The 23,570-nt window shown below is 42.1% G+C and overlaps 3 protein-coding genes across 5 annotated transcripts in view; 1 reads left to right on the forward strand and 2 right to left on the reverse strand.

Annotated features, from left to right (window-relative positions):
* The window catches only part of GUCY2C (guanylate cyclase 2C), a 156,974-nt gene extending 152,038 nt beyond the window's left edge, over positions 1-4,936 (reverse strand). For 2 of the 3 annotated variants that reach the window (XM_070269970.1, XM_001501698.5), the window contains exon 1: positions 4,696-4,901. The gene's annotated coding sequence lies outside the window, so the exon portion shown is untranslated. Of the gene's footprint in view, positions 1-4,695 lie in introns of all 3 variants that reach the window. The other variant, XM_070269968.1, reaches the window with a different exon arrangement.
* Positions 4,937-5,513: 577 nt separating this feature from the next.
* On the reverse strand, positions 5,514-8,496 carry H4C16 (H4 histone 16). The gene has a single exon (XM_070269972.1). It carries the CDS (start codon positions 5,877-5,879, stop codon positions 5,568-5,570), a length of 312 nt encoding a protein of 103 aa, XP_070126073.1. The 5' UTR covers positions 5,880-8,496; the 3' UTR covers positions 5,514-5,567.
* Positions 8,497-9,086: 590 nt separating this feature from the next.
* On the forward strand, positions 9,087-9,964 carry H2AJ (H2A.J histone). The gene has a single exon (XM_014740718.3). It carries the CDS (start codon positions 9,405-9,407, stop codon positions 9,792-9,794), a length of 390 nt encoding a protein of 129 aa, XP_014596204.2. The 5' UTR covers positions 9,087-9,404; the 3' UTR covers positions 9,795-9,964.
* Positions 9,965-23,570: the final 13,606 nt, after the last annotated feature.

The raw sequence follows: 23,570 nt of genomic DNA on the forward strand, positions 1-23,570 counted from the left end.
ATTATCTTGAGAAAGTTACACATATTGGGTAGGAGAAATAAAGTCAAAACTTCACTTCAAATAATTTAAGATTATTTTTCTGATGTTATTTGTATAACATAAAATTTTTCTTACAATTTTATTTCCCCTGAATTATATAATAATAGATGTAGATATTTTATGCATTATCACAAATAACCAAAATAAAGTTGTTAAAATTTGGGGAGATAAACATTGTAATTAGATCATCGGTGTATTAAGGATTGCAGGTGCCTAACACCACCTGAGATAAGGTTAAAAAAGGAGTTAACTAATTGGAATTCAAGTTAATTAATACCCCAGGGACCAAAAAAAAATTGAGTCAAAAAAGAGTTATTCACATTGATAAAAGGTACAACCTATAAAGAAGGTATGACAGTCATGAAGTTTAAATACCAAATCACACACAAGCAAATTATATAAAATAAATGCTATTTAAAATATGAGGATAAACTGAGAGAAACAAAAATATAGCAGGAAACAACACGACACTATTAGATACAATATACACAGAGTAGATAAAAACAGTGATAGGGTTTTTATTTTCAAAATATAATTAACAATATTGAACAGCTATAAATTGAATGTCCTATTTTAAAACATTATACTATGCCTCCTTGGCCAGCATCCATGATATTTTCAAAAAATGATAACAAAACTTCAATAATTTCCAAAAAGAAGAAATTGCAGAGGTCTCATTCCCTAGCCCAAATTTATAACTAAAAATTAATTTTGATAACTAAAACAGGAAAACATTCCAACTCTCTAAATTTTTAACCTCTTTAATAATTGGGTTAAGATGAGATGAAATAATAATAAAATTATGGATGACTTAGGAAATAACACAATGCACTACAATATTTCAAAAGTTTGAGATGCAACCAAAGCTGTAATAGAAATAAATTCAGAGTCATAGATTATACTGTTATTTTGAAAATAAAGAATCTAAAATGAAATGGGGATAACAGGTTTTGGAGAAATGGTAAAAAATCCTACCAAGGAAATTACAGGGTAAGAAACAATAAGAATAAAAATTATTAAAAGATTTTAAAAGGATAAACTGAGTAATTTTTTCTTTGAAGAAACTAATTTATAAACAGATTTCTGAAAAATATAATCAGAAGAAAAGATAACACAAAATTAGAAATGAGAAAGGTGAATTTTTTAACATTAGAAAATATGATGTGTATAAGTTTTTTTCTAATTTTTAAAATAAAATATATGGCTTTAAAGGAAAATATAACTTATCGAATTTAACTCAAAAAAAAGTAGGACGTCTAAATAGAAAAAAATAAAGGTGGTGAAAGAATCTGAAAATGTAACCAAAACATTACCTCCAGGGCAGGACTTCAAGGCAAATGGCTTACTAATAAATTTAAGGAGCAGATCATTGTTATGGTATATCATCTTTTCAGAGAATAGAAACATACGGAAAACAACTCTATTTTAGTAAGATATGTTACCATATTATCAAATAAGTGAATAGATAATTTTCTCAGAACATTAATAAGTGCCTATGTGTATTCAAAATTATAGGTCAGAGGTTCAAGGAGTACAGATATGAATCAGATTCTTGCTTGCAAGTTCACAGACTAGTCGGGGAAGACATATAACATCAAATGTTATAGTTGGTGAAACCCACTTTGAGCAGTTTGGCAAACCACACAATCTGAATGAAACTTCTAGCTCAAAGCCTGTATTTCTATGGTCACAAGAAAATAAGGAAAATCCCCAAAGAGCAAAAAATTAAAAATAAAACAGCAGTGAAATAACAACTGAAGGTGATGGGAAAGCAAGCGTCAAATCTAGGGCTGCAATGGAGAATAAGGCTTGGATCTCCTCTAAGGATACAAAGAAGGAGAATGTGAGACTCTTCCATCAAGATGGGACACGGGAAAGGGGCTAAAATCACAAATTGATAGAAGCATCTGGCCCAAAGGAGAAGCAAATGCTAATTTTCTCTGGAGGGCAGTGTGCTCAGTTAGCTCCTCAGCACTCTGCATATGATCGTCAACCATATATTAGTTCAGAATAAACATCTGCCAAACACATGAAGACACAAGTCTTCACGCATGTCAGTAGAAAAACAAAACACTCAATATAGACCACCATAAACTCAAATTGCATTTATGAGTTCATTCTGACTGCCAAATTATATTTCACCACAATTTATTCATCCACTTTCCTGTCAATGTTCATATGGTTTCTTTGCTTTTGCTACTGTGAACAGTTCTATCAAGAACTTTGGTGAACACGTGTCCTGGTACATACATGCTATAATTTCCCTTAGGTAACTATCCAGGAGTGGAATTGCTGGCTCAGCATATATGTGAACCTATCTTCAATTTTACAAGATAATGACGACTTTAAAATTTTTACCAAACTAGTGAGTGCAAAATTGCATTTCATTGTGGTCCTGATTTGCAATTCCCTGATGACTAACCAAGCTGAACACCTCTTCCTATGTTTATTGGCCATGTTTTCCCACTGTCTTTTGCTCATTTTTCTATTGGCTTGTTTGGACTTGATTTCAATTTTTATCCAACTGTTTACCTAGTCCATTGCATTATTCCTGGGCAACTGGACAAATTAAATATCCAACATTAGGAGGCTCCCCAAATACATCCTGCCTGGAAACTACTCTGGCATTTGGTCATGCTGTTTGTTCCCCAAGCTTAGTGTGGCCTTCCCCTTCTCCAAAGGGCCTTTGGCTCAGAACAAATGTCGCCTGATCTTTGAAGACCCCCTAAGCCTTACACTATTTGTTCTTCTGTACACCAATACCATTTCATTCATACCACTCTATTAGAGCAAACCACACGAGTATAAGTACACGGATGTCTTTCCCTTCCCTCTTCACTTGGAAAATAGAAACTTCTTGATGGCAGGAACTACGCTAATTTTCTCTGATTCTTGAAAAGTTAACAGTTCTTGGAACAAAAGAGGCATTAAATGTTCAAAATTCAGAAGAGATGACTTTGCTACAAGGTCTAATTTCAATAGCATTCTGTTCACATTGTAAGGAAGGCATTACGGAGAAGCTTTACATTAAGTTCTGTATTTAACAAACATTTGTAGTAAGGCATTTTATTAGCCAACTTTAGAAAATCTGTCAGTTCTAATTTCAGATATTCTGTTGTGTTCTCCAATCACGTGACCCAGTTGTGGTTTGGAAAATACGATTACTTCAGGACTGGGTACTACCATGGGACTCATACACATGAAAACAAAGATTTTTGTGCTCAAATAATTTGGTTATATTTCATAAATTATATAAAACATGAACAAAAAAATAGCCATGCTATTAAAGGAAAATATAAGTTCTATTGGACAGGTAGAAAGAATTGGGGCCACTATCAAAAACACAAACAAAAATTAAACTTCCAAGGAATAGATATTTTGAACTGTCAAGCAAGTACTTATTTCCATGCTCCACTGGGCTCCTAACCTTCACCTCCAACAATTTGATTCATGCTAACTTGGGGATTGAAAGGGTACATCATCCATCCACTCAAATTCACTCATTCACTAAATATAAAGGCACAGAAGTGTGCCACACAATGCCATTTCTTTTAAGTAACTCATTTTTTCATTCACATTAAAGAAAGTTGAGCTTCCGGGACTCACTGCCCTAGAAATTTCATTTCACACCAGCATCACGGATACTACTGTCTTTATGGAGTAGGAGAAGGTACTGCCTCCATGGCAGAAGCAGTGGTACATAAGGGTTAAGGTCAAAGGGTGCGGGATCCAACGGGGCTGGGTTCAAACGCCGGCTCCAGTTCTTACACCCCAGCATAAGCTTTCTCATCTGTCAAACGGTATTAATAACAAATACTTCATAAATTTCCTGGACAATCAAATGCAATAATAGAACACAAAGTGCCAGCCGCTCAAGAGATGGCATAACGCCAGCCTCCGCTAAGGGAATACAATAAATGTTTCCCTGGCCAGAGTATATTTCAAACATAAATCGCTTAAAATGAGACATATCTGCCTATCAAGGCTGGGAAGTTTCCCCAGAGCCGCTCCAGGCAACCACCTCCAGGAAGCTAAGTGACTTCACGATATTGAGACAAGCCAGAGCTGGGGGAGATTAGCTAAGATGCATGGAATCGCACTGTATTTTGGGGTCCTAAGCCCTTTCCCCATTTCCCTCACATAAACAAGTTATGAGTGCTAGAGCCAGGAATAGAGCGAGGCCATCATACTGACTTGGGGTCCCGCCTCGCCTCCCTGGCGGCCCCTGCTGGCCTGCACGTAGGTAGGTCTCCCCATCTCCAGGCCCTACAGTCGCCTGGAGGCTCCCTCCAACAGGCTGCCCCAGGGCCGCACGTTGCTCGAGGTCTCCTGGCCGAACGACAGGATCACTGGGTAGGACTCCGCTACCACCCAGCTCTCGCCCATACCATTTTCACCGAGCTTATTAGAACCCAACCCACCGCCCATCTCCCTTCCAGAGCCCCGGCGGCTCTGAAAAGACCTTTACTCTGCAGCCAGGGCTCCTCTCCCGGCTGCGACCGGGTCACAAGACACTCTTTCCCGAGCAGCAGCAGCGCCAGGATGTTGAGCAGGCCGCTGTCCTGCGTCCCTGGCCGCTCTGCTGGCCACCTCTTGGATTCCCACGGTCAAGGGTTCGAGCACCGCCGCCGGTTTCTCCGGGGTGCGGACGCTCACCTGCTCCGCGCAGCCAACTTTGTGCAGCCGACTCATGGGCCGCACGGGGTCCGCGAGCTTCGGCCTGGTCTTGGCCTTGGCCCGCACTTCACCACCCTACAGTCAGCGTCTGAGCTCGGGGGCCTTACTCAAACCGTCCGCGAAGAAATCACCTATCCACGCCCGGCAGGACACCAGCGCGCCACCCTCGGACGGCATTTCGCACTGACTCGCCGGCAGCGGCGCTTCCCTATTGGGCGCTGGGACAGGCCCAGCCCCGCGCTCTCAGAGGCCGGCCCGGCTGCGGCGCTCCGACGCGGCGCCCTCCTGTCCAATCGGAAGCGGGAATGCCGCTCCCCTGATTTACATAGAAGCCACTACATATAGCTTCAGGGACAGAGGCCTTAGTTGCTTAGAAGCCGTCCACTGCTCATGAGAAATGGGTTTCCTAACGTAGATGCTGTCTTCTCCCAAGCGGAATCCAAAAGCAAGCCAGGAGGCAGGCGTCTGCTTCTATGTAGAGAGAAGTCACTGTTGCCCTGCGCCCCTCTTCCCAAGCTGCGTCCCAAGCGCGTGGTGTTGAGTCCCCCCACAGCTCCACTGTCCACACCTCCCCTCCTCCCAAGCCTAAAGCCTCTAAACCGGAGACAGCGGCCGGAGCAGATGCTTCGAACCGTTTCTTACTAACGGCGTTCAGAGCGCTTCGTCCAAGGCGCGTATTTGCACTTAAAGCCAACATTTATATGGTAATGGCGTTCAGAGCGCCTCATCTAAGGCGCGTATCTGCACTTGAAGTCGGTATTTACACGGTAAGTAGTGTCTGCTCTTTTCTTGACGTCTTGGGGGCCCTAAAAAGGGCCTTTTGAAACCTGGAGAAAAGCCGCAGGACGAGCTCAGCCACCAAAGCCGTAGAGGGTGCGGCCCTGGCGTTTCAACGCATACACCACATCCATGGCCGTGACCGTCTTGCGCTTGGCGTGCTCCGTGTAGGTCACGGCGTCGCGGATCACGTTCTCCAGAAACACTTTCAGCACTCCGCGGGTCTCCTCGTAGATGAGCCCAGAAATGCGCTTGACACCACCGCGGCGGGCCAGACGGCGGATGGCCGGCTTCGTGATGCCCTGGATGTTGTCCCGTAAAACCTTACGGTGGCGCTTGGCGCCTCCTTTTCCCAGCCCTTTGCCACCTTTACCTCGACCAGACATCGTATCAAGAACTGTGCTTCAAGACCGAAAAGCAGTCGGTAATGAGGAGCTTTAGCCCAGGGTTTATATTCTCTGGTGGCGGACCTGTTTGAAAACCTCAAGAAAGTGGGCGGAGCTCTAGGCCCCAGGAGCCGTTTTTCCTCGTCACAATAGTGAGTCTAGCAAGCAGTAAACAAAACAAGACTGATTTCTTTTTTGGGGGGGGAAAACCTTTTTAGTTATTTTTCCATAAAATTGAGGACTCAATAGAATTTCTCTTGCGTTTTGTCAGCGCTTCAGTAAAAGTCGGCCAGATCCTATGCGCGCTCGGTTTCTCTCCCTTGTCCCCGCCGGCCCCCTCGTCTCTCCCTCACGCGCTCGTGAATTCTAATTATTTTTCAAACGGAATGCTTACTTTTATAATATTATTCTCAGACTAATGTGACAATCAGTAGGAACCAGGAACGCATTGCATCTTGTTAGATTTGAAGGCAATTGCTTTATAGCTTTCGTTTGTGGATTTTTTTCAGTCACAAGTAGGGGGAGAGGAAAATTTTTAATGGTGCTTTTTTCTCTTTTGTGGCCCCCACAGATAATTAAAATTCTTTCAAAAGTCTAATCTTCCTCCCCTCCTTCCCTCAAGACTTTTCCTTTCAGTTTCTGCGCAATTTGCAGATTTTCCTGCCTCCTCCGCCCCAGCCCCACGCCCGCGCGTATTTGCTTTTCAACCAAGTAAGTGGTTTTCTGTGGTTACTTAGCTGAAATATTGTAGATTTATTTCATTCAAATCTGAGGTTCTCCCATCTTGCACTTAAACATTCAGAGTTCTTATAAAATAATGGGTGCCACGATCATAGCTCTAAAGAGTCATTTCTAGTGCAAATCTTCAATCAGCAAGCTCAATCCGTTGAAGAGAGTCCCTGAATAAAAATAAAACTTTCTGTAGTGTCACCGCTCTAGGGGACAGGACTCCAGACGTTTTACTGCGATAAAAGGCCCCCATATTTAGAGGATGATTCATAACTCGTTGCCAGGCACTTAACATCTGGAGAAAGGAATATTTTAATAAACTGTGTTCCCTATCCCTTGTCTTAAAGAATACACTTTTCCAGCAGGAAAGCTTTATAGTAAATATTAGGTATCTAAACGCTTATAATTTACCCATTTCCATAACACAAAAAGTACTTTTTTTTGGTTAAAGATGAATTAACCTGGGATCACTGTATGGCTAGAAAAAAATCCTAGATACTCAAATTGTACTATATGATTTTAATCCGTCACTCACAGGGAAGAAGAAAAGTCTATCAGATCTTGAAGAGATCAGGATTCTTATAATGGTAAAACAGGTTGATTTGTTTATATTTACTAAGACTAAAAAGTCAAGGTTAGAACATTTTCAAGTTAGAAATCTCTCTTGCTTCTAAGAATAAAAGGATAGCATCCAAAATAATAATTATTAAAAATTTCCCACCATAGGGGCCAGCCTGGTGGCACAGTGGTTAAGTTCGCACATTACCCTTCAGTGGCCTGGGGTTCACTGGTTCCGATCCCGGTTGTGGACCTGCAAACAGATTGTCCGGGCAAGCTGTGGCAGGTGTCTCCCACATATAAAGTAGAGGAAGATGAGCACCAGTGTTCGCTCAGGGCCAGTCTTCCTCAGCAAAGAAGAAGAGGATTGGTAGCAGACGTTAGCTCAGGGCTAATCTTCCTCATAAAAAAGCGGCGGGGGGGGGGGGGGGGGGGGTGGAATTTCCCACAATGTAGGGCAGAATTTATGCTAAATTGAGAGAACTCATTCCAGGTCAACAACTTGCTACTAAGTGCATCATTCATTCAATTTCTCTAACAATTACTGGATGCTTACTAACATATTTAATCTTCAAAGTAACACTTTGGGACAGGTACGCGGGTTCAATAAGTTCTGGAAGGCCAGCTGGTAAGTGGTACAGCCAGGATTTGGACTGAGGCAGTCTGGCTCCAGGATGACCACCTTCGTGGTGACAATATACTGTTTCTCAGCTCCAGAGACATTTAGTGAGTCCCTACTACAAGTACTTTAATCATTGTTCTAGACAATAAGGACATATACATAAATAGTTGAAAACGCTATTTCAATGAAATCTTTATTAGGGTAGTGAAAGGGTAAATTTGTTTTAAGTGGATATTATAATCCGTATAAAATACTGCTTATTTTAATATGTGTTTACTCTTACATCACATACTAGTGTAATTGTATAATTGTGGAAAATGTTGAGGTAAATGAAATTACCTCAATAAATTAGTAGAAAGTAATTTCTAATTCCAAATAAAAAAAAACAACCCTTATTTTGTTCTGAATGCTATGGCTCCGCAATCGGGTTTATAAGGGTAGCTGCTGCCGGTCTTCCTTTAGTCTTTTCGTGATCTCTTAGCGCCGCAGAGGGCTGGAAAAGGAGAGCGCCTAGCGCCATGGGAATGTCTTACGAGACCTTATTTACCTCTAGTCTCGTCTACAAGGAGACTCTCAGAGTCTTCGTGGAGAACGTGATGCGCGGCCCCAGGACCAATAAGGGGCACGGCAAGGCCAGCAGCCTCAGCAGCCTCGGCACGGAGCTGCGCCTGTGGCTTCTCATGGGCATCCAGACGCTCTCTTCAGGCTCTTATCCTGAAAGGCAAGAGATGTTCAGTTTTGGCTGAGGGAGCGTGTTCCTGTCGTCTGTGAAGACAGTAGTCACGTCTAGTCTAGCACTCTAGTTTCGCAGCCATTCGAAGCGAAGATCGGCAGCGTGTGAGAGGCAGAGCTGTGCGGGGAGTCCAGTGTCATCTAGTGTGATTAAGAAAGTTCTGATGGCCAACTCCGTCCGAAGCCTCTTTTGGAGTCAGCTCCCCACACTGCAGGGTATTAGCAGGCGCCCCTGGGTTTGCATGAGGCAAGGTGTTATTTAAAGGAACAGGCAACGTACCCTGCACTGGGCAGGCAGAATTCGGTAGAGAGGTTGTGATTTCGCTTGAGGAGCCGTGTTGCCCAAAAGCACGGGCTCTGAAGTCAGTTAACTACCTGGCTAGGATGCTGTCGGGCACACCCCACGACCTCCATTGCTAGAGGCATTTCTCGCTTGAGCGCTTCGTAGTATAGACGGAATAGCTCTTCTTCCGGATTTTTGTTTCTAACCATGCTTCCTTACTTCTGTAGACTTTCTTTTCCCGGGAGTGTGCGTGGACGTTGAAATCTCAAGATCCAATAAATTCAACGTAGCCACCAAACGCGTAACAGTCGGGTCTGAGTATTCATAAGAGCGGTTATGTAAATGAGGACTAGGAGTCTGCTCTTTTAATTGGATAGAGCTGGAGAAGGCGGTCCCTCTGCCCGCGCGCTCTTTGGTCGCGGAGCCTGCCTGTCATTGGTCGTCGGAGCCGAGGATGTTGCGGCGCCCAATGGGAGGGCGCTGCCTAGTATCAGCAAAGTGTTGGTAGAGGCGGTTCGGGTGTGGTACGTTGCACTCCCATTCTCCAACCCGGATTGCCGGGGTACTTCTTCGTTGCTGGAGTTTTGGGCGAGAGGCGAACATGTCTGGTCGCGGAAAGCAGGGCGGCAAAGTGCGGGCAAAGGCCAAGTCACGGTCCTCCCGCGCGGGCCTGCAGTTCCCAGTGGGCCGAGTGCACAGACTGCTGCGCAAAGGTAATTACGCGGAGCGAGTAGGCGCTGGGGCGCCGGTGTACCTGGCAGCGGTGTTGGAGTACCTGACGGCGGAGATCCTGGAGTTGGCTGGCAACGCCGCTCGTGACAACAAGAAGACCAGGATAATCCCTCGCCACCTGCAACTCGCCATCCGCAACGACGAGGAGCTAAACAAGCTGCTGGGGAAAGTGACCATCGCTCAGGGCGGCGTCCTGCCCAACATCCAGGCCGTGCTGCTGCCCAAGAAGACGGAGAGTCAGAAGGCGAAGAGCAAGTGACCCTGACGCCGCCACGGGGGAGCGGGCTTCCCCAGCAAGGGCTCTTTTCATAGCTGCCCCGGAATGTTTTTGAATATGCTCCATGTCATCGAGGGCCGGCTAGATCTAGTGGGGAGGTGGGCGGCGAGGAGCCCGCCGGGGTCGGGAGCCAATAAAGTCGGTGAAAATCGTGTGGTTGAGACAGCTATCTAGTCGCGGGGACCTGCTGGATGAACCCTGGGCGGGGGGAGGGGCGACCGAGAGACCTCTGGAGCAGGTACTGGTGTGTTGGCTTGAGCCACTTTCTAGACTGCTTTGGTCCGTACTCTCGAGCTGTTATGGGCGGATGAGGGAGACCAGGGGGGACCCACTGGTCTGGAAGTGGACAGAGTTAGGAGCCCTCCCTGCTCGCCTCTTAAGGCAAAGGAGAGGCAAAGTAGGTGCGGGGGTGGCAGGGGGAATTATTTTTACGGCCCCTTCTCAGGGCCTTTGCTCTCCTGCCTTGGCTGGGCAGTTCAGGACCCAGTTCTAGGAAAGCGATGGTGGGGGCGAGTTGGTCTCGGGCAAGGAGTTGTCTCTCCGGCCATACTTTTCAAAAGATGGAGTAACTTTCCGTCTCGGAAGAATGGCTCTGCTGACTCAGTGTCAACTTAACAGATTTTTCTTAGCCTGATAGTTGTTGTCTTTTCATGTTTGGGGTATCGGGTATTTTTATATATACACTTCTGTTCACATTTCTTTAAAATGAAGGAGACATCCAGTAATATGTGGAATACAGAAGCATGAGTCATGAGGATGGAAATTTGTTCCCCTGACACTTATGTTGCATAACAGTGCAGTGTCTTTAGTCATGAGTTACTTACGATTACAGCTTTTAAAATGCTTTTCTCAAGTTTCTAGCTTCGTAGTGGTCTTGTTTCCATCATATTATGGAAATGTAATTGGTTTAATGGTGCTTTATAACAACAAATAACCTGTTTGACGTCCCTTATATTCTCCCACTGGCCTGAAGTAATGACCACATTCCAACAATGCCTTTAGGGGTTGCATTGCTTAATGGCACAGCAATGCTTTAATAAATATGTGAGATGTGGGAACAGATAAGGACAAATGATTTAAGTGCAGGGAGAAACACGTTTCAGATCATGAATCCGAATTTAAAAGTTACACACCAGCAGTCTATTCTGCCCTTGGTTGACTCTTCCATTTCACCCTTTTTTGCAAACTTCATCTTGGCCCACAAGGCCCGCAGAAAATTCCCGGTTTAGATTTCACATCTGTGGATTCATCTTTTCTGTGAGTCGGAGTTGAAGTCTTCCTGAAAAGGAAAATATGGTATGTCTTCATCCTTAGTGGTGGTTGGCCCATTTTCCCACATGGACTTTATTTCTTCCTCAGTATTTATTGAGTGTCACTATATGCCATGCCCAGCACTAGGTGATGGGAGTAAAGCTGTGAATGAGGCCAACTAGAGTTCTGCTCTCTTGGAGCTCACTTTTCTTCCTTGGTAACTGAAGACAGGACAATGGACAAATGAATAAGTTAATATCAGAGAAAGGTTCTCCTTTGACTTCTGTTAGTACTTCAGTCTCTCTGCGGCCAATGGAATAAATGCTGGGATTACTTTTCCCATGTGGTCACTTTTGAGGTGTACAAAGGTCAGGCCATACACACCTCTGAAGAGGCACACCTCCTAATTCCCGAGGAGAACAGACCCCACGGGTACCGTGGGCCGCTGCCAGGGTGTCCAGCAATTTATTCCACTCCTAACCTTCCATCCAGAAGGCCTCCTCATTTGTGAAATAATCGTAATACCTATTCTGAGGACCGAGATTGTTCATTTCCTACACGTTTTAGCTATATATTAGGCACTCAATAAATTCTGAAAGAAGTACCATTTCCTACAGGATTTGGGCTTACTCTTATAGCTTAAGGTATAGGTAACTGTAACTAATAGGATTTTTTTTGGATTGTTTTTAATGCCCAATTGTTAGGATACTTCTCAGTGTTACCACTTTGGGGGCATAGTGGGCAGTGGAGCAAAAAAAAAACGTATATATCAAGTTTTGGTTTTGACATTTAAGTCTTCATTTTCTAAAAGATTTGAGGCATCTGAAAGCTTATTACCAAAATGGTGAAGAAATAAGGACAAGGGCCACCAAGACATTTATTAAGAAAGAATCAATCTTTTCTTTCCCTCTGAAGATTTACAGGAGTCTGTCTGTCTAACCGTTACCTGAAGGGCAAGACAGGCAAGAGGCAAAGTACCCATCCCCATCCCGCCTCCATAGCCACTGCCCCCATTCTTAGGTTCCCCTCAAATACTTCCCCCGCCCTGAGGTTCCATCAGTCCTGCACCATTTTTTTTGACGGTTTTTTTAACCGGAATAATTTATTGGCATAATAAAAATGCATACCTCCTGCAAAATCAATTCAGCCTGTGATCCTTGATGAACAAGTAGTTCTTGCCAACATATGATTGTTGGTTTAAAAGGCCAATATTTCTTCAAGCACAAGACCATACGGAAGAAGACTTAGGACAAAAACTGGTGGGACCTGAATTCTGATTTTTTTATAGATTTATAATCCATAGTTGTATTTATAGACACACGTCTTTCCTGCAGAGATAAGCCATTCAGTGTGGCAGGCTGTGACTTGGCCAGGATTCGTTTGTTCTTTGTTTTTCCTGCAGGGCCAGTCTTGCCTTTGTGTCTCTGAGAACTGGTCTGTTGAGTTTTGTCTGCTTGGCATCAAAAGGTTTAGTCTGGCCCTGTAATTGGTGATGACTGGCATACTACATGCAAACTCCTTACAATTCCCCTCTAATGGTTGAAAGGTCATATACCGTGGTTTGAAGAACTCAGGTTCTCAGGACTAAGACCTAGGTTCGAACCCACTCTGCTCCTTACTAGTTGGGTGATTTTGGAAATGTTAATCTCTTTAAACTTCAGTTTTATCCATTAAGTGCGCATAATAATAGAGTTTACATCAGTGGATTTTGTAGAGGATTCAATGAGATAATGTGAATGAGGGCACTGAGTTTCCCTTATAGAAATGTGTGCAGTGAATAGTAACTATTCATATTTCTATGTGAAACTGACTTTGGAGCAAGCAGCTGTAGTTATGGGACCTATTGAAATAGGGAAACATGGCAATCTATCAATCCTGTGACTTTTCTGATAGCAAACCATAAAAACAAGTTTTGTGACTCTTTATTAGTTCCAGGACATAGACAACTCAGTCAGTAAGAGAAAAGAGTAATAAATGGTTAAAGCTTGTGAACTTTCATTTGCATTTTCCCCCCAGAACAATCTAGTTTGGAATTAATGGCTTGTTAAGTGTATCCACGTGGATTAAAAATGGAACCTGTTGGTTCAACAGCTTATTGAGCTTATATTATGTATTACACCTATGATTGATAACCAGCTGTCAAAAAATGATTATAATACAATAAAAAAGATGATTATAATCTAGCAGCCTACAAGGAAAGAAAGGGAGATTCCCAGGGTGTTACAGTAACAGGGAATAGAGGCTCCTGTGTCCGTCAGCCTAGTGGGGAGAGTGGCACCTGAGACAGGTCTAGGTTTAAGAGCTAGCCTGACAGGACAGGGTGCTCTGGGCAGAGAGGCAGCATGCACAAAGGCACGGGGGTCAAGAGACAATACCTGCATCTGGATATGAGTGAATCTAGGGGAAAAGTTCTGGCCTGGAGATAAGAAATTGGGAGTCATGACTAAAAATGGTCAGAGTAGCTAAAATCATCCAGAGGGAATATATGTATAGATAGATGAATAAGTGAACGTATAGAAAACAGCCACAGCCAACAGGGTATGTGGGGACCTATGAGATCTAACTGACTGGCAGAGGAAGAGGAGTCAGTAGATGAGAGGACATGGCCTGAAGGGCTCCAGGAGAGAGTGTCAAAGGACTGACATTTTTCACGTATGATCACTGCACTCCTTGACACCTGCTAATTTGTTTATACTTTGCCGTATACCTAGAAAACGTTCTTTGAAAGTTATTACATTTTCTCCCACACAGGAAATGCTGACAAGCTGGCTCACTTTACTAATGGCGTTGGAATGGATATGCATTTTTACCCTTTATAGTTTCACGTTGCATGTGCAGAAAGTCAGGGTGTATGTGGTCATAGCAAAAACACTTTTTTAAAAAGCTGAGAAGAGTATTGATAAAGAACTCTTTAAAAATGTATCCTTTATTATCATTTCATTTAGTTGAATACAGTTTTCCACGTTTTAATTTTAATTAAAGTTTTAATTTAAATTTAAATTTTAAAGACGTTATAGAAACAGCGGCAACAATGTAGATTATTTAATTTAATAATTTGTTTTCTTAAAGAAAGATATATGGCTTATAAGTATCATTTGTAGAAAGTTATAGTTTTTATTGAGGTATAATTGACATATAAGATTATATTAGTTTCAGGCATACGACATAATGATTCGGTATTTGTATATATTGCAAAATGATCACCACAATAAGTCTAGTTGACATCCATCACCATATACAGTTATAAAATTTTTTTCCTTGTGATGAGAGCTTGTAAGATTTACTCTATTAGCAACTTTCAAATATACAGTACAGTATTATTAAGTATAATCACCACCATAACTATAGCTAATAATGATAGTGGTGTACATTATATCCTCATGACCTGTTTATTTTATAACTGGAAGTTTGTACCTTTTGACCCCCTTTACGCAATTTGCCCACCCCTCACCCTCCACTTCTGGCAACCACCAATCTATTTTCTGTATCGGTGATCTTGGTGTTTTGGTTTTTGGTTTTTTTTGATTCCACATAGAAGTGAGATCGTATGGTATTTGTCTTTTTCTGTCTGACTTATTTCATTTAGCATAATGCCCTCAAGGTCCATCCATGCTGTCACAAATGGCAAGATTTCTTTCTTTTTTATGGCTGAAGAATATTCCATTGTATATGTATGCCACTGTTTCTTTATCCATTCATCTATTGATAGACACTTAAGTTGTTTCCATATCCTGGCTATTGTAAATAGTGCTGCAATGCACATGGGGGTGCATCTGTCTGTTCGAGTTAGTGTAATGTAAGTATTTTAGTGTAATGTAGGTATTCTCATATTTAAAACATGAGAAATTTGACCTCGACAAGCCAAACCTTTTTTAATCAGTTGATGTTTAGTTTCCCAGGAGAAGGAAATGGAGAATAAGAGGAACAGAAAAAGAAAAAAGGAAACCAGCTGCTCCAGGCAGATATAAAATTAGAACTGTAAAACTTTATTTTGTTTTCTCTACAAGGAGAGGAAAGTAAGTTTAGGTGTTGAAAAACAGATTTTAACATACGCGTAGACAGAAGAGAATGATGGCGCATTTGGATAGTAACTTGGGTCCTTGATGAGTTTATCAAGTCATGTAGTTAAAAAGCCAGCACTGGGGCTGGCTCCATGGCCGAGTGGTTAAGTTCGTGCGCTCCACTGCGGCGGCCCAAGGTTCGGATCCTGGGTGTGGACATGGCACCGCTTGTCAGGCCACGTTGAGGCAGCGTCCCACATCCCACAACTAGAAGGACCTGCAACTAAGATATACAACTGTGTACAGGGCGGGGTTTGGGGAGATAAAGCAGGAAAAAAAAAAGAGATTGGCAACAATTGTTAGCCCAGGTGCCAATCTTTAAAAAAAAAAACCAGCACTGTTAAGTCCAAATTATGGAAATGAAGGAGGGGGGTTAAGCCCCAAGTTAAACAAAATTATCTTTCTTTCACACAAGCCAGGCAAGCAATCTGATCATGAGGGTTTATTTTCTTTCTGTTTTAAAGTACTTCTCCAGTGAACGTGTTCATGTCGAAAGCCCAAGTGGCCACTACAATTTTAAAATATCCCTGATGAAATTGTGCCTGTTAGAGAAGTAGGTGTACAAATCACCCTTAAAATGAGAAAATATGAAGGGAGCAGGTGTTTGGCCGGAAGAGGTCCAGTTTTAGGTTGTGACGACTAGGAGAAAATACAATGGTTTGTAAAGATGGGCAATTTCTAAGCTCCAGAATTTGGCTAATGGCCCACTGATCACGGGTCTAGACAGACAAAATAAAATGGACCAGTTTTCAGGGACACAAAGACAAGAGTGAGCAAGAAGTCGTTATCAGATTTAGACATGGTGAGCTGAAGCAAAGGGTCCTCAGCTCACTGTTATGAGAAGACCTTCTGAACTCAGCCCTCTGGGGTTAGCTTGAAAACAGACTTGTCAGACCCATGTCCACCCTCTCCATATTGACTTTGCCTCTTATAGACAACATTAAATATCAAGGAAGGTAGCAAACAACGAAAGCAGGGAGTAGAAGAGTAAAAACATTTTTACCAAGGAATACTAATCTGATCAGGCAATCAAAAAAATTCCAAGAAATCTTATTCCTAGGGAAACAAAATAAACTCAATACTGAAGTGCTTCAACAAAATATAGGAAATCAATTCAGCATGAACGTAGCTCCTAGTCCTGAGCAGGTGGGACCTCACACAGAGAGAATCTCAAGGGATCTCAGCTGTGCCATAGGTGAATAGCTAAATCTGTATTTTTGTCTATGCCCTTCAGCCAAAGACCACCAGGAACACCTGTAGTTGAACAAGTTTGGTTTATTGCTTTTTGCAGCAAGAGAGAACATGCAAAGTGGGGAGAGGTGGGGGATCTCACTAAGAGGATGTAAGGAAGGATTTATTATAGGTTTTGGGTTTGTGTTCATTGGTTTGCGGGCTTTGCCCAAGATTGCGTGCTGTTGGGAGTAGAGGTAAGCCTGTAATTTGGTAGCTTAATACATCTAATAAGTTGCAAGGAATGAAGTGAGGCTGAAGCTGGAACTGATGAATATGCTAATACATATTGGCCAGCATACGCGGCTGTTTGGTCATTTTTGTGGTTTGGACAACGTTCATGTTTTTGTGTTCAGACATGATTACAGAGTAGTCTTGTTTTTGTTTTGATTTTTCACGGTCATAGGATCGCCTTGTTTGGTGTTGGTGTTCTGTGAAATTGTTTATGCTCAACAGAACACCGCAGTGTTGCTGTGTCAGCCAACTCATAGCAACACCAAGGCCTGGCTGATAGTCCAGGCCAGTTGTGAGCTGTCATAGGCTGCTCTTCTCTTTCTCATTAGCTAAAGAAATAATGTGACACCCAGAAGAGGGGTTGTCAGCAGTAGCAGTAGACAAAGACATCTCGAGGCAAATGTTGGCAGTAACGAAGTTCTGTGCAAGAGAGGGAGCTATTGTCTGTGAGCATTTCAGTCCCACATTTGTGTGCTTTAAACATCCAGATCCCCTAGCAACAGGCCCTTGTTTTCACGTTCATCAGGAACTTTTTATCTTGAATTTATCTTTTTGTTTGTGTCTTCATATAGGGTAAGAATGTTCTAGTTTCTTTAATATGATAATCCGTGTATTTCTAATAATAAATAATGTTTTAAATTTATATATAATTATATATAAATTATATATATTTAAGTCTATATATGAGGTAAATACCATGAACTTACTTTCCTCCCTTCTTCCAATATCCTTCCCATTGCCCAGCCCAAACAGAAACCAATAAATTATTCTAATTTGAACTCATGTCAGAAAAAACATTCAACCCAATAAAAATCTAGGCATTTATTCATAAGCTTGCTAAGCCTTGATTCTCTCATGCATAGAAGCAGGATAATGATGTGTATCCCTTATTATAAAGCCATTAGTGACTAGTGTAGGGTAAGAGCTCAATAAATTACTACCGTTGTTATGATGTATTGCCTTATAATTTCTGCTTCATTTCTCTCTTTCCCTTTTGAATTCATGTCTCTTATTCATTGTTTGTGATATATATCCCCTACCTGCCTCCCCAGCTTCATGCTTCAAATCTTTAAGATTTCCATGAGGTTATCTCACAGGAATTCAACCTCGGCCCGTTGCCTTCATTCTACACCCTTCTCCCCAAGTCTACCGCCTGGGCTTGAATTTCTGCTCCTTTAGTTGTGTGAACCTGGGCAAGTTATTTAATCATTCTGTGCCTCAATTGACACATCTGTAAAATGAAGGAAATGACAGTAGCTACCTCCCAGGGTTGTAGTAAAGATTAAATAAATTAATATATGTAAAGCGCTTCCAAGGATGCCTGGCACACAGGCATGCTGTATACGATCATATAAATGTTAGCTGCTGTTATCACTCTTGTCCTCCTCTTCAGCATCATCACCCTTAATAGACCAGCTTCACAACCTTTATTCCCTGAATAATGACACTACCACGCAACCAAAGCCCTAAGTGAGAGACTCTTATTTCTCTTTCTGCCTCATCCCCTATATCAAATTGATCATCCAGTCCTGTGCTTTTTATCTCTGAAATAAATCTTTCAACACATCTCCTCCACGCCCCTGTGCTAGTCTGGGTACTTTTCATCTTTTACCTGAAGTGCTCTCCTAATGTCTTCCCAACTCTAGTCTTTCACCCTTGAGGCAATCTATCCCCTACATCACAGCCATAGTCTCATTCTGAAATGCAAATGTTATTCTAACAGACACTTACATTGTATTTATCATGTGCCAAACACTGTTCTAAGAGTTTTATATTAACTCATTTGTTATCTGTATTCAGTGACTTCTCCCTCCTTCATATATGATTTATTTATTCAGTAAATCTTATATTTATTCATTCAATATATCAAGTGCTAAATCAGCCAGGATCCTGCCAGGAAACAGATGGCATGTCACCTGTGGTGATTTGAGGCCGGTTAATAATGGGACTATTTACAATGATGTGAGTAGAATGCAGGAAAGCCACAGGAAAGGACTAGTGACAGCTGGGCTCCACTGTCACTCCTAGGCTTGATGGAGTGAAAGGAAGGAGTGGTCACAGACCTGGCGGGAGGTTGTATGGATCGGGCCTGCATGACAGAAGGAGGCAAGGGAAGCTAACCCAAGGCACCCGTGCAGGGAGGGGCCAGGGGAATAATTCCCATGACCTCACTTTCCTCTCTCCCTCCTACATCTTGCTTCTTATTGGCCAGCCCAAAGGAAAGCCCAAAGACAAGAAAGTCCATTGATGCATTAGCTACACTTCAGCCTCCTGGGGGCATAGAGCAGCGTGGAAACGTGTAAAGAGAGGATCTGGACCCCTTAGTTATCTAAATATAGTGTGAGCAGGCACCCACTGCGAAGGGAGAGGAGTGTCGCTGGACCTTTCCTGGCACGACAAAGTTTATTTACTCACAAACCCTTGATATACAGAGCATTCTAGCAAGAGCAAACAGGACAGATGGAATCTGTGTTCCTGAACCTTCCACAAGAGTAGTCGTTAAATGAACTCTATAAAATTTATAGATTCCAGCCTGTTCTTTTGCCAGTTTTTCATGTGTGTACCGTTCACCAGCCACACAAATCTACCTGTTGTTTGTTTCAGCAGCGGGGGTAGGAGCACAGGGAACCCACAGCCACTCTGCTCTGCTTGAGTCCCTTGACCGGAACTGGTCCATGCTTAATGTAAATGCAAAGAAGGCCGGAGATGGAGAGGAGCAGTTGGAAGATTTTAGTGAGCAGCATCGTCTCCATCAGAGTTTCCTGGAGCACTTCTTGCTCGTTTCCTAGTTCTTAGCTTTGTCCTCTTTAACAAACCTCTAAAATGGAGTCTGCCAGTCACTTGGGGTTCTCTCGAGATTTTTTGAAGGACAAAAATGATTAAAAAAAAGTTTTATCATTAACTAGTACACATAAGCTAACAGTGCCTAATCCCCTGCCAGAAGGAGCTTGAGAAATATTCCATTTGTTTTTGTGCAAAGAATTTGTGCTAATAATTTTCTAAGTTGTGGTGGTGGAAGTAAAGAAGACTGAATTTTCTTCATGTTCATGTGGGCCAGTTATGAATTTATTGCCTCTGAGCTCCACATTCAAACTTCAGTACTGGCTGTGAAATAATAGGCGGAACCCTTGAGACATTTCTTCAGTGTTGGCATGTTAAGCTCTCTCAGTAGAGGGCACTGGAGGGACTTGGCAGGAGGAAAGGGCGTCTCCTGCTTGCTCCGGCGGCTGCCTGGTCCTGGTCTGTGAGCAGTGAGGATGTGAGGACACCAGGTGGCGCTCTGCCCCAGCCACGTGCCCGGAATGCACAGTCCCTCCGCCCTTGCGGTGACTCATCCTTGGCCCTCCGGACAGGGAAACTGCACACTGTGGGCCGCCAGCCTTCAGCAGTGCTGACTCCCTGGCATGTCCATCACCCCAGAGTTATCTCCTGCGCCCCTTCCTGCGAAGACACAGACAGGCCACCTGCCTCAGTGAAGGCTTCTCCCTAAGGAGGCAAGGTTGAGTAGTCGTGACGGACTATGTATAGCTTGCAGAGCCCAAAATATTTACCATCTGGCCCTTTATAGAGTTTGCTGACCCCTGTTCTAGTCTATTAGTGGAAACAAAAATACAAAAACCAAAACAAAACCCCACAAAGCATCTATTTAAATAACGTCTGTTGCTCTACTAGTTTCTAACTAGTCTGTTGTACTCCATAAATGTGGTATTTTCAGGCTGTTCTTTACTTTTTTTATGTTAACCCTTGAGTTTCTTGTGAACATGTATTTTATGAATAAACTGTCAGTATGAATATGGATTTAAAGATCCCTTCTGTGTCTTAGGAGCAGATGTTGGTTTTGTACTCAGCCTGCGTCTTAATTCTCTTGTCACTCAAGCAAGGCAACCGGTATTATTTGAAGGTATGGGTGTTTTTGTGTGGGTATGCATTAAGTTCCTAAATATGGCACCTTTATCAACTCTTAGTCAAGCCTTCATAAAAATGATATGGCTTTTCATCTGTGGGGAGTGTATTTTATAAAACCAAATGAAATTTCAGAGCTATATAAATATCTGGTTTCCCTCCTTCCTGCTTGAACTTTCCCACCTTCCTCTTTTTTTACCTCACTCCTTTTTTTTTTTTGGTGAGGAAAATTCTCCCCGAGCTATCATCTGTTGCCAATCCTCCTCTTTTTTTTTTTTTTTTTTTGCTTGAGGAAGATTATCCCTGAGCTAACGTTCATTCCAGTCTTCCTCTACTTTGTATGTGGGATGCAGCCACAGAATATCTTATGAGTGGAGTAGGTCCACACCCAGGATCCAAACCTGTGAACCTGGGCCACTGAAGTGGAGCGTGCAGAACTTTAACCACTGGGCCACGGGACCAGCCCCCTCACTCCCCATTTTACTGGGGTCAACGTTGCTGGGTGCAGTGATAATGAATAAGGTAGTTAATTCTGTTCTTCCTTGGACTCTAATTTTTTCTTGAGATTTATGGATATAAACATTGCATTCTAAGTTTCCTCACAGAATATTGTTATTAAGACATCCTTAAAATATAGTTTTTTGCATCTCAGCATTTTTCAAGTGTTAATTCTCCTACATATCAGTTGCTTATCTCCTGCAAATGTGGTATAATTCTTACTAAATATGGACTCACTATGGTAAATTGCAATAGAAAACACTTAGCTTATTTTTAGACTTCAGATGCTTAATGAGGGAAAATACTCTGAATAAGTCAAGGAAAAACGTATTTGGGGATCCATGGTCTTTTCTTTGCAGACTTCTTTTTGTTTTTTTGTTTTTTTTAAAAGATTTTTATTTTTTTCCTTTTTCTCCCCAAAGCCCCCCGGTACATAGTTGTGTATTCTTCGTTGTGGGTTCCTCTAGTTGTGGCATGTGGGACGCTGCCTCAGCGTGGTCTGACGAGCAGTGCCATGTCCACGCCCAGGATTCGAACCAACGAAACACTGGGCCGCCTGCTGCGGAGCGCGCGAACTTAACCACTTGGCCACGGGGCCAGCCCCTTCTTTTTGTTTTTTTAAACAAAATGTTTTCTTTACTTGGTTGTAGCACCATTAAGGTAATCAGCTGATATTTAGTATTTCTAAACTTTCAGAGAAAACATTTCCATTTTTTAATAAAAACTCTCTTTAAAAAAGCTAGCATACAAAAATTATAAAGGTATGATGAATACGTCTTCACTGGCACATGGTGTACACAACCATCAGATTTTTTCTTTTCAAACTGCTCATTACCACAGGTTAAAAAAATTAACATTAATAAATATTGTATTCAAGGTATGAGACAGAAGTGATATAGACGTTGATGTTTATCTCCTGAAATTTCCATAAGGCCCATGAGGGTAGGGGCCTCATCTGATTTCCCTTATTCCCAGCACCCAGCTCACCAGAGACTCTCAGTAACTATCTGGGGAACAATTATACTCTGACTCTCACACTTCCCCAAACCTCAGGTACCTTGTTCCATCAATTTTCCTCTCATTCTCCAACCTCTCCCTCTACTGACTCTCGGCAAAATGAGCATGCCCATTAAGGAAAACCCCTCTGCTCGCCAGACCTCAGCCACTTGCCATCTCACTTCTCTACTTTCCTTCACAGCCAAACTTACAAGGCCTTAGAAACAAACAGTACTGAAGTGGGGAGACAGTTACTTTGGTCTCACAGAAGTCCCAGCTCTGACCTTTGCCAAAAGCCGTTATTTCCGGGGATGCGAAGAAAACAAAACAAAACAAAACAAAAATTCCCCACAGCTGATTTATACTTTCCTGAACCCAGGAGCTGGATGTGTAGAAATTACAGCTCCGTTCAATGACAGCTTTGCGCTCCAGCAGTCCTGCAGTAAAACCTGTCCTCCAAAGTGATTCTGGCTGAGGAACATTTTCAGATAATAGACCTGCTCCACTTTGAGTTCCGGACAAAATACAAGCATGCCGTTCTATACGGGCTGGTGATTATGGCATCTTCTGGGGCCTGAGGAATTACTTGAATGCAATAAAAAATAAATTTAAAAAAATCTCCCAGCTATATATAAGGAGGTATTTTAATTAAGAGCACAAGCTAGAGTTTACAAAATTAAAATTGAAACTACGCAGAAACTTGGATGTTATCCTGGGCCTTATGCTGCTTTCATGCCATGGCAGAGTATTACTCTGGTGATCCCTAATTCATATTTTATAGGACCTTAAAGGCCAGGAAAAACAGTAAATTTCAAAATGACTTTAAGGGGCAATTAATGATAAGGAATGCTATTATTTATCCATATACCTGATTGAAGATTTGTATCAAGCTTACATTTCATAGCAGTGATCTAACTAGAGCAAATATTTTTACGAAACCATAGCATAAATTTTGATCATGACAATATATGCCTCGCAGAATCAGAAATGCTGATTACTCTTCCCTGTAGACGCAGTTAACATATGAAATGTGTCATTTTACCACTAAAAGAATTTTCAGAAAAAAAAAACTAGCAATACTAGGAAGTGACTTTAGGATAAATTGTCAACAGCTTCCTTAATTAACATGAAATAGAAATCTCTCCCAGAAGAAATATAAATTTCAAGTGAGAACACTGAAAATATCGTGGACCAAATATTGAAGGTAATTCTGTTTATGCTGAGATTATTTGATGATATAATTATGTTCCATTCTTGCATCTAAACAAAGATTCAATTCACCAGCTGACCTACATTGATTATACTAAAAAAACCAAACCAAACTAAACACAAAGTGGTCTATAGAGTGCTTTGGCAGGATTTGCTTCAATCTGAAAGAATAAATAACTTCTAAGCAAAGGCACATACACAAAAGATCTTGGAATAAAAATCTAAAAATCCATCCAAGAACTCAGTTGCAAGAAAATAAAAGCCTTACTGTATTGTACTATTTGTTTAGGACATCACTTACCAATTTTCATGGTATAGAATTCACATGAAAGGCATTCAGGATATAATGGAAAGAATAGGTGCCTGGCCTAAAATA

This window comes from Equus caballus, chromosome 6 (genome assembly GCF_041296265.1).
Source record: "Equus caballus isolate H_3958 breed thoroughbred chromosome 6, TB-T2T, whole genome shotgun sequence".
NCBI lineage: Eukaryota > Metazoa > Chordata > Mammalia > Perissodactyla > Equidae > Equus > Equus caballus.